The 12,124-nt window shown below is 32.8% G+C and overlaps 1 protein-coding gene across 3 annotated transcripts; it reads left to right on the forward strand.

Moving 5' to 3' along the window:
• The first annotated feature begins 863 nt into the window (after positions 1-863).
• LOC113848520 (nitrate reductase [NADH] 2) lies at positions 864-5,781 on the forward strand. 3 transcript variants are annotated; one of them, XM_027478091.1, is made up of 5 exons: positions 864-2,057; positions 2,511-2,651; positions 3,092-3,324; positions 3,809-4,253; positions 4,643-5,661. In XM_027478091.1, the coding sequence occupies exons 1-5, from the start codon at positions 1,100-1,102 to the stop codon at positions 5,530-5,532; spliced, it is 2,667 nt and encodes an 888-aa protein (XP_027333892.1). In that variant the 5' UTR covers positions 864-1,099; the 3' UTR covers positions 5,533-5,661. The 3 variants fall into 3 exon arrangements, with proteins under 3 accessions (XP_027333892.1, XP_027333894.1, XP_027333893.1); XM_027478093.1 differs by having other exon boundaries at positions 1,051-2,057; positions 4,655-5,781; XM_027478092.1 differs by having other exon boundaries at positions 1,051-2,057; positions 3,809-4,247; positions 4,643-5,781.
• Positions 5,782-12,124: the final 6,343 nt, after the last annotated feature.

The raw sequence follows: 12,124 nt of genomic DNA on the forward strand, positions 1-12,124 counted from the left end.
TACGCTACTAAACTAATTTAAACTTAATGCAAGTTAAGCTGTAATTATTCAACCAGAAACCAAACTAATTATTCACCCCTAACTAGAGGTCTTAAATTCAAGTTTTTAATAAAACAACCATTTTACAAAATTGGAGGAAAACTTCAAATTAAGTAATATCTGGGTACCACCAATTTGAAAAAAAGAAAAAAGAAGGATAGATTTAAATTTCCTGCTGTTATGACTCTTTGATGCATTTAAACAAATAGTTAATATAGTTAATCAGCAAAAAATTATATAAAATTTGGTTAGTTGAACCAAGAGAAAAAAAAAAGTCTTACTGATCTTTAAAAATATTAGAAATTCTTATACGTTATGTTTCTTTGTACATTTTGTCGTATCTATTTTTTTTTTTCAAAAGATGATTGTGTGTTAGACATGCGATTTAAATTAAATAAAAATTTATAAGACGATTTTTATCCTAAGCATCAAGTATTAATGAGTTAAAAATAAAAAATTCAATGTAATAAACAATTATGGTTTTAATGTAATAAATTTTTTTTAATAATTTTTATTTTTCACTGATTAACGTATAATTAATTAAACTTCGTACATGGGATAGAAAAATTGTTATAAAATTAATATAATAAAAAGTATGTCCAAATAGTATGTGAAAAATTTTACTATTAGTAAAAAAACGTTGGTGATTATACTGTTATATTTACTGTACTTATTAAACAAAAAAAGAGAACATAGTTATTTAAATATACACTTTTACTGTTTTTGTTTGAAAGAAATGTGATTAGTAAACAGTAAGAGTGGAGTAAGAAGATGCATGTTTCGTTCCAGTTTAAGATATTTGATGCCCTTGTTAGATAGATATTATGGTACTAAAACACGGTGTGAAGTTGAAAAAATAGTAAATTTGGAAAAAGCAAAAGAAGAGGTGATGTAAGGAAGTGAAGTGAACGAGCGATGGTTGATTGGAGTGGGGTCAAATACTAAAGGCTATGCTTCCGTATATCAGTTTTCTTCGCCCACAGAGCCCTCCTTCTCTATATAAATACCCCAAACCACTTCATCTTAACACCAATTTCTCTTTCTCCAAACAAGTCTCATAATGGCGGCTTCGGTTGACAACCGTCAATACGGTGGCCACATAAACGGTGTCGTTCGCGGTTGTGGGCACGACTTAAAACCACCTCTGCCTCTTGATTTACACTACGATTCCTCGAGCAGCGATGATGACGAAAACGACGACGCTTCGTACCTGAAAGAGCTAATACAAAAGGCAAACGCTGAGGTAGAGGCGTCAGTGTTGGACCCACGCGACGAGGGAACCGCGGATCAATGGATCCCACGGAACGGTACCATGGTCCGCCTCACAGGGAAGCACCCCTTCAACTCTGAACCACCCCTCCCACGCCTCATGCACCACGGTTTCATCACCCCGGTCCCACTCCACTACGTGCGCAACCACGGGCCTGTTCCCAAGGCCCGTTGGGAGGATTGGGCTGTCGAGGTAACAGGCCTCGTTAAACGGCCCACTCGTTTCACCATGGAGCGGCTCATCCGCGAGTTCCCCAGCCGCGAGTTCCCCGCCACTCTCGTCTGCGCCGGGAACCGCCGCAAGGAGCAGAACATGGTAAAACAAAGCGTCGGCTTCAATTGGGGCCCCGCGGCTGTCTCAACCTCGGTGTGGCGCGGCGTGCCTCTGCGGCACGTGTTAAAGCGGTGCGGGATCTACTCACGTGCGAAGGGTGCGTTGCACGTGTGCTTCGAGGGCGAGGAGGATCTACCTGGTGGTGGTGGTTCAAAGTATGGAACGAGTATTAAGCGGGAGTTTGCTATGGATCCTTCGCGTGATATCATATTGGCTTACATGCAAAACGACGAGGCTTTGACACCGGACCATGGGTTCCCCGTTCGCATGATTATACCCGGGTTTATTGGTGGCCGAATGGTTAAATGGCTGAAGCGCATTGTGGTCACTCCTGTTGAGTGTAACAATCATTACCATTTTAAGGATAATAGAGTACTCCCTTCTCACGTTTATGCAGAACTTGCCAACGAAGAAGGTATGTGTTCCTTACTCTTCTCATGCTTTCTTACTTCTTTTCTCAAGTGTTATTATTATTGCATGAAAGCTTTTTTATTATTATACATTTTTATAACACCAAACAATTTTTTTTTATCATTAGTATTCATGCAAAGAAATATTTCTACTTTTTTATATTTTTTATTATGTTATTTTAAACATCTTGTACGATAAAAATAAGAGTGTTCGATCCTAATTATTCTTTTTTTTAATCATTATCTTTATTCATTTTTATAATTTATTTATCTCATAATTAATTTTTTTCCTTTCACCTCTCTTAATTAATTGATATTCATAATTTTTAAAGATATTTTGGTGCATTATTCTAACTTTACATGTGTGCAACATATGACATGTTTCTGTCCAAGAAACTTTTTGTGGATAGAAATTTAAGTAATTTTTGTTTTTTTTTCTTTGCCCTGTGTTTTTGCAGCTTGGTGGTACAAGCCGGAATATATCATCAACGAGTTGAACATTAACTCAGTGATAACGACGCCGGGTCACGAGGAGATTCTGCCCATCAACTCATGGACTACGCAGAGGCCTTATGTACTGAGAGGTTACGCATATTCTGGTGAGTTTTTGTTTTTTCCATTCCTCTTCTTTTGAGGAACAAGTACAGCGTCATTAAAAGAAGGGAACTATTGGAATGAATTATCACCATAAAATTTCCACATGGTAAGATAATATGAAATTTCTTTAACATTAAATAAATACAAAATTATTATATATTTTAAATCTTTAAGGAAAAATAACATAATTTGTTGACATTAATAACCCTAGCCTGGAAGGGGAAAAGGAAAAATTGGTTACGAGTACTAACTTAATAATAATTACTTGTGCACAAATAAATTTTAGTGTGAGAATTAAAAGAATAATGTTTGATTTTCCTTTCAACTGGTTGGCGCTGAATTGATGTCAAGTGTTTTGGATTGGAGTTGCGGCTGCACATTTAATTAGGGAGTGGGATTGTGGCTGCAACATGCAGTTGATGTTGACATGTTGTACGTGCAGGGGGAGGAAGGAAAGTCACACGAGTTGAGGTAACATTGGACGGAGGAGAAACGTGGGACGTGTGCACAATTGACCATACAGAGAAACCCAACAAATATGGCAAGTACTGGTGCTGGTGCTTCTGGTCTCTGGAGGTGGAGGTCTTGGACCTCCTTGGAACCAAGGAGATTGCGGTCCGTGCCTGGGATGAGGGCCTCAACACCCAGCCTGAAAACCTCATTTGGAATGTTATGGTACCTATATGTCTCTAAGAAACTCTCTTTTGATATATTTAAAACAAATGTTTCTTTATTTGCTTTTGCTCCATAGCATATTGAAATGGTAGCAAGAGCAGTTCATTATTTAGAAGGCATCTGTCAAAAATAGGAATATTGAGATAGTAACTATGGCCACACTGGCGAATTACCATTTGTTCCGAGAAGTTGGGTCCCATGGTCCACCATCTAGGAAATTAAAATTAATGAGCTTCAATTTGACTTCATCACCTATCATTTGCACTGCCCCATTGAGTGGACAGATATTTAACCATTATAAATTAATATTCTCAACTCTAGCTAGACATCTTACCTATATTTTGTTATATATAAAAGCATATAAATGAGATCCAATGATGTGTATTTATATTCATATTACATTAACGCTGTTTTTAACGAATTGCTAAGAATTTCTTCGTTGAGTGCTAACAAAGCTTTTGGTGTGACGTTTGGTTCCGTGCAGGGTATGATGAACAATTGCTGGTTCAGGGTGAAAACGAACGTGTGCAAGCCTCACAAGGGTGAGATTGGCATTGTGTTTGAGCACCCAACCCAACCAGGGAACAAGCCCGGTGGGTGGATGGCAAAGGAGAGACACTTGGAGATATCACAAGACCCAACCCCAGCCATGAAGAAGAGTGTCTCCACACCATTCATGAATACAACCTCAAAAACGTTCTCCCTCTCCGAAGTTAAAAAACATAACACCCCCGATTCCGCATGGATCATCGTCCATGGCCATGTCTATGATTGCACCGACTTCCTCAAAGACCACCCCGGCGGTACCGACAGCATCCTCATCAATGCCGGCACTGACTGCACCGAAGAGTTCGACGCCATCCATTCCGACAAAGCCAAGAAAATGCTTGAGGATTACCGAATTGGGGAGCTCATCACCACGGGTTCAGGTAATATTATTGATTGGGTTGTTCGTTATGTTTGCTTATTTCATGTTAATAACGCTCTAACCTCCTTATTTACACACTTTTTACTGTAAATTAATATTTATAAATTTAAATATAAATGTGATAAAAATTAAAAAATTGAAATTTACTTAATTTGAAAATTTACAATAAAATTTAATTATTCGATAATAAAATGTGTAATAGAAAGAATGCTTTGAAATGAAAATTAAATATAAAAATATAATATTTGATTAAAAAAAAAGTTTTTCTCTTAATATTATGATTGTAAAGAAGAATTTTTATTTGAGATTACTTTATTATTAAAATTTTGTCTGGTTAGAAATTTTATTTTGTTGTTAATTGACTTTATATGGATTGCTATGCATGAACAGGCTACTCCTCAGACTCATCACCCAATAACTCCATGCATGGAAACTCCGAAACCATTCATTTGGCCCCCATTAAGGAAATCACCACAACATCATCTTGCAGCGTGGCTCTGAACCCACGCGAGAAGATTCCATGTAAGCTCGTGTCCAAAACCTCCATTTCGCGGGACGTGAGGCTCTTCCGTTTTGCACTGCCCTCAGAGGACCAACTCTTGGGGTTACCAGTGGGGAAGCACATTTTCCTATGTGCAACCATCGATGGCAAGCTATGCATGCGCGCCTACACTCCATCTAGTGCTGCAGACGCAGTGGGGTACTTTGAACTAGTCATCAAGGTTTACTTCAAAGGTGTGCACCCCAAGTTCCCGAATGGAGGACTCATGTCTCAGCATTTGGACTCACGCCCTATTGGGTCTATTTTGGACGTTAAAGGGCCATTGGGTCACATAGAGTACAATGGAAGAGGCAATTTTTCGGTTCATGGGAAACATAGATATGCTAAGAGGCTAGCCATGTTGGCTGGTGGGACCGGGATCACACCCATTTACCAAGTGGCACAAGCGATTTTGAGGGACCCTGAGGACCACACTGAAATGCATGTGGTGTATGCGAACCGCACTGAGGATGATATATTGTTGAGGGAAGAGATGGATGCGTGGGCGAAGGATTATCCTGAACGGTTTAAGGTTTGGTATGTTGTGGAAACCGCCAAGGAAGAGTGGGAATATAGTGTGGGTTTCATCACGGAGGGTATCATGAAGGAGCATCTTCCACAACCTTCGGGGGACACGTTGGCTTTGACTTGTGGGCCACCACCCATGATTCAGTTCGCGGTGCAACCCAACTTGGAGAAGATGGGGTATGACATTAAGAATGATTTGTTGTTGTTTTAGGGTGAATACAAAGAGGTTGTGTTGTATATGTATGTATGTGGAGTAGTGTTATTATTATTTGTGTTTCGGCTATTGTGGAGTATCGTTTGTTTCATTCTTTTTAAGGGCAAAAAAAAAAAAAAATGAAAATGAAAAATTGTATATGGACTGTGTCCATGTGATGATTATGAGGATTAAGTGTTCCTCCTTTTTAGGTTTTGTAGACATGCAAGTCAAGATCTTTTGACTACTGTAGTGTAAATAAATAAAAGTTAATTAAAGGCAGAATTTTCCATTTAGTTGTTTTGGTTCTCTATTGAAGAATTGATTTGCTCTAGAATGATTTTTTTTTATGTTCGCATAAATTCTACGTGGAAAGATCGATCATGAAATGTGATAAACAATATTAGCTCAACCGTGACTGTCACCCTTCACATTACCCTTACGTCAAGAAAACTTATGTGTTGTTTGCTGAGCGGAAAGGTCATCTTACTATGTATGATCCAGTTTCCGCGCACACCCATCCGTCCCTTCTCACTTAAATCGCTTTTGTCCTATTAAGGAATCCGCATTAGCACCAATATCTTATTCATATATATTGTCTATGTATTCAAATAAAATATCATTTCCTTGTTACTTTTCTAGAAAAGATTCCGTCGGACGTCAAATAAATTACTCCCCATTGGTTGTTTCTTACATGCCAATATGAACTATCCATGTGTTAGTCAAATCAACCCTTTTCTTCTGTTTTAACACCATTGATACTATTACTTGTCCATGGTTTCAAATATTATACTTTTCTTTTACTTTTGGGGTTCTCCGTTTGACTGGATTGGTTTTTAAGCTGAGAAGTTTGTCTATAAATTGTCAATATACTGCTAGTAAATTAAATTTTAATTACTGTGGGGATATATTAATAACATATAATGAAACGTGTGATGCGACAAATAGTTTTAAAATTCAAACTGTAATAATACGTCTTGAGATAAAATGTTTACGTTTTAAGAATTTAAATCAATAGTTAATACATGTTTAAATTATATTTAATTATAATCTTTTAAAACTTGAAGTGTTTTTTTGGAGCAATTTTTATTAATGAAGCACTTTTGAAGCAATTATATTTAACTGGACGTATTAAATAAATAACACGCCTGCCGTTGAATTCGTTGACCAATTTCTATTAATGAATTGAAAATTTGATATATAACGTCAAGAGATTTAACTACAATTATATGCAAGCCAGCTATCTCTATTAAGATAATAATAATAATAATAAAATCCACACTATTTGGGAATGATCTCCAAGGTCGTTGGGAGGAAATAGTCAAATATTTACACTGCAAACACGTATTTTGTCCCTTTTTGTTATGAATGGAAAAGGCAGATACTAATTTTTAAACATTGAAATCATCTTTGATTTGTTGTTCTGATCAATGACGAAAGCAGATCATTATGGGGTATGACAGTATGGAATACATGAAATAAGGGACTGTGATAAAAATTACATAGAGAAAAAAAATTGAGAAAAGAAAAAAAAAATGTAATCGGTAATATGATAGAAATAGATGGAAGAAAGAGATAAAAAAAGAGAGTATTTAACACTTTATTTTATGGTGTAAAATGAATGGAACATAGAGAGATCAGAAAAATATCTATATAAAAAAAGAAGCGGAAAAATATAAACAAAAGCAAGTGTAAAAATATAAAATTTAATGAAAAAAAATGTCAATAAGATTTAAAAACAGAATATAAGAAATTAGAGTTGAATTTTAAAACACAAAGCATGTTACATTTTTCGTGTCAGAGGCGGCTACTTAAACTTTAAGGCGAGAAAAACCGAAAAAAAAAATGTACGTTCTAAGTAGATTATGTCACTTGGACAATGAATCCTTTTGTAATCATATTGTCATATTATAATTATTTGATTGTGAGTCGGAGTCAAAGAAAGATAAAATAAAAAGTACGAATATTTCATATAAGTTGATTTTACGAAATTAAAATAATAACAACTGTAAAATAAGAATTTAATTAGAATGTAAATGTCTAAAAAAAATCATAAAAATTATTTTTTGTAATAACTAATTTTTATTTAAACGATATTATTATTATTATTATTATTATCTAAAGTAATCTCTTAAAAATGATGCAGAAATGTCTGCAACTTATGTTTCAACATGAAAATGTTTTAAAGTTTCTTAATTTATATGTTTTTTTATTGTTACGAGAAAAGAAATTTATATTCTTACCGTTTAATATAAATTTGACTATGATTAAATTAAACTTTTTTTACCTCACACATAAAAAATATATAAATTATAAAAAAATTAGAAATATAAATTTAAAGTAATTACAAATTCTTTAAAAAAATAATATTTTAGTTTTAAATAATATTATCTTCAAATATTTTTAAGAGGAAGATGAAGTAAGTAATGTTACTTAAATCACGAATGGTGGTTCAATAAATAATAATAGAGTTTATTTTAAAATAAAACTTTATAAAATTGAAATAAAAGAAAAATTTTAATAAAAATTAATTTAAAAAAGATGTATTTTATGGAGATTAATTATTTATTTAAACTTTTCGATATTCGAAGCAACATGTGACAAGTATAATATGAAACTATTTATAGGGATTATTTATTTATTTAAATATAAAATAATAATTTAATTAAATTTTTGTTTATATAATTATGAATTTTATTTATTTTTTATTTTTAAAGTTATTCACAAAATAAAGCTATAAAAAGATGTGAAGAAATTTTTCTTCAATTTAATTAAAATTTTCAAATTATTTAACTTGTTGTATATTTAAAATTTTATTATTATCAGCAAATTCTTGACCAGTTAAATCTCCTTGAGCATGCAAATACGAGTTTCATTCTTATTTATATGCATGAAAAAAAAAAACTTTATAGAAAGATGTACAATTCATTTCGGTTATATTTACTCGTCAAGGATTAATCTTCAAATATGGATTGAGAGATACCCATAATGTATATAAACTTTTTGAATAAGGATCCACTTATAATGCGTTACACAATTCGTATACCATTCTATATATTTTTTTATTAGATTGAAAGCTCTTATAACATAAATTATATCTATAAATCTTATATTAATATAAAATTATTTAATATTTATCCATATTTATTAAAATTAATATAATAGAACTTTAAAATATATAAAATAAAAAACCTTTTATTATATTTTTATAATTATTTAATTTTAATAAAGTTTAAAACTAACAATCAAATAATATATTATTATAATTTCACAGCTGAAATCATATATAATAAATTTATATATCTATTAATGATACAAGTTCTTCCTTAATAATATTTATATTATCTTCACGGTTGTATATATAAAAATTTACATATTTGTTATTCAAACTTTAATATTTAAAATATCTATTAATTTTATTTTTTTATAAAATCTTATAAAAATAGTTTATTTAATAAGAATATTCAAATAAACGGATTTATAAAAAAGATATAAAAATATCCTATTGGCAAGTTGAAGACAAAGTTACCCTTCATTATCTAACTTAGCGAAGGAAGATAAAGTGACAAAATTTTATCAAATTCAATGCAGATGTCCATTTAATATATTAAAGTTAGTATATACTGGCAACTAGCTGAAAGTGATTGGAGTCTGCTACTTGCAATGTAATTTGATAGAGTTGAGTCATTTTCATAAACATTGGACATAAAATCATATTCCTCAAAATGCTAGATAATATTTTCGACTTCAGGGACCACTAAATAAATAACTTAATTGATTGAAAAATCAAGTTGCAAACAGCAAAGAATATGAGTATATATGAGTATTTACAAGTGAATTTATGTTATATAAGTCAAGATAGGTAGGGCGCGGTAATGAAAAAACAATCCAAGTAGTCAGTGACAAAGATGAGAGAAAGAGAAAAACTGAATTATATTATTGAATTGAATAAAAATGAATACGAATGCACATATAGAAAATAGGTATAAAAGAATCTTTTTATATACATAAAGAAAGACTAAACTAAGAACTTATAGATGTAACAAAAAATAACTGTCATGAGCCATTAAATAACAAACTTATACTTAATAAAAGATAAAAGTACATAACTAAAATTCTTTAGATATCTCTTATACCCTTCCTCAAACTCAGGGTGGGATGTAAACGAACACTAAGTTTGTTTTTGCAATAATTGAAGGTAGGAAAAGGTAGGACTTAAGTAAAAATGTCTGTTGTTTGTTCTGATAAAGGAATGTGTTGGACAGCCATTTGCTTCTTTTGAACTTTATCTCTAACAAAATACAAGTTTATCTCAAAAAGTCCTAGCGTATAAGGTAGGATTGACAGATAATAAAACAACACTCAGGTTGTCACAATATATTGTGGGTCTACTTGTTGTAGTAATGTGAAACTCATATAGAAGATTCTTTAACCATGCCATTTCTGCAGCTATAGCAGCAATACTTTTGTATTTTGCTTCAGTTGTAGACTTGAAGACTACTTGTTGTTTCTTAGAAGACCAGCTAATAGTATTAGCGCCAAGATATATTACATAACCAGTAGTTAATTTCTTATCTTCCAAATCTGATCCCCAATTCGTATCACAAAATTCTCTGATTGTGAAGTCAAGAGACTTGGTGAGATATAGACCAGTATTGAGAGGTCCACTTAGGTATCTTAGGATTCTTTTGACAGCCATCCAATGAATATCCCTAGGAGCTTGCATGAATTGACAAACTTTGTTAATTGAGAAAGCAATTTTTGGTCTTGTAGTTGTGATGTACTGTAAACTACCCACAATGGATCTATATTGAGTTACTTCATCATGAGTTGTTCCTTCCAAAGGTTGGAGTTTCAAACCAGCAACCATTGGTGTTTTAATAGATTTAGCCGTGTACATAGTAGCCTTTTTTAAGACATCAATGATGTACTTTTTTTGAGTTAGCATTAGAGTTTCATTAGGAAGTTGATCAACTTGAATGCCAAGGAAGTAATTTGGAAATCAAGGTCTCTAATAGGAAATTCACTTTGTAATTGTTGAACTACAAAGGAGATAGCTGATGTAGAAGAACCACAAATGATTATATCATCCACATATACAAGAATAAAGGTGATATGATCCTTATGAAATCTGTGAAAGAGAGATGAGTCCATTTTTGCAGAGTTGAAGCCAATTTTAGATAAAGATAGGTTTAACCTTTCAAACCAAGCTCTTGGAGCTTGTTTGAGTCCATAGAGGAACTTTTGCAGCTTGTACGCAAGAAACTTTTGTCAGGTTGAACAAAGCCTAGGGGTTGAGCCATGTATATATCTTCTTGAAGGTCTCCATTTAGAAAAGTATTAGCTATGCTAATCTGTCTTATGTCCTAGTTCCTTGATATAACAATACTTAAGATAATCCTGATTGTTGTAGGTTTAACAAGGCTAAAAGTTTAAGAGAATTCAAAATCATCTCTTTGATGGAATCAATTTGTAACTAGCCGTGCTTTGTGTCTATTTTTAGAGCCATCAGAGTTAGTTTTGACTGTAAAAATCCATCTGCATCCTATCAAGTTTTTGCCAGCAGGAAGAGTAGTCAATGTCCAGGTGTTGGTCTTTATTAAGGCCTTGTATTCTTCCTCCAAGCCTTTTTCCAATGTGGAATAGCCATAGCTTCTTTGATAGATCTAAGTTCATGAAAAAGGTCAAAATTAAGTTTAGCAGTGGTTTTGACAGTGCTGTATGCTTTTGGTTTATGAATTCCAGCTTTAGCTCTAGTAATCCATAAGGTGAGTGTTTGTGATGGTAGTGGTGTCACTGGTTGATGATGGTTGAGTTTGTGTTTTAGGATTGGTTGGAGGTAAGGTAGTGGTGGTTGTAGGAGAATTCAGAATTTGGTGGAAAAATATTTTGTGTGATAGATGGATTTGATGTAGGAGAAGGTTGAATAATAGGAATAGATGGAACAGCTAAAGGAACATCATTATCAAACCTATTTTTGCATGAACTAAAGAAAGTTGAATTAGTAGCAAAGGGGAATACATGTTCATTGAAAAAAATATGCTTACAAATAAAGATTTTTTCTGAAGATGATAGACACAAATAGCCTTTATAGGAAGGTTTGTAACCAATGAATATGCTTTCTTCAGACCTAAAATCAAATTTATATTTGTTGTATGGTCTTAAGTAAGAGTAACAAGCACATCTAAACACCTTAAGGTTGTTGTATTCAGGTTTTGTAGAAAAAAGTTTCTCAATTGGTGAAATCAATTGTAAAATAGGTGTTGGAAGTTTGTTTATAATAGCACCTTGAAACCTTTCTACCCAAAACTTAAGTGGCATAGATGCATGAGCTAAAAGAGACAATCCCATATTAATGATATGTCTATGCTTTCTTTCTGCACTTCCATTCTACTCATGTGTATATGGGCAACTTATTCTATGAAAAATGCCATGATTATTTAAGTATTTTGAAAAAGCCAAGTATTCCTTTACTCCATTAGTTTGTATGTACTTGATTTTGGAATTAAGTTAATTTTCAATCATGTTTTTAAAATGAATGAAGCATTGCAGTGTTTGGCTTTTATTAGAAATCAAATAAATCCATGTGATCAATAAATTCTATTTCCAA

The sequence above is a fragment of the Abrus precatorius genome, unplaced genomic scaffold (assembly GCF_003935025.1).
Source record: "Abrus precatorius isolate BTA unplaced genomic scaffold, Abrus_2018 Scaffold8, whole genome shotgun sequence".
NCBI classification, from domain to species: domain Eukaryota; kingdom Viridiplantae; phylum Streptophyta; class Magnoliopsida; order Fabales; family Fabaceae; genus Abrus; species Abrus precatorius.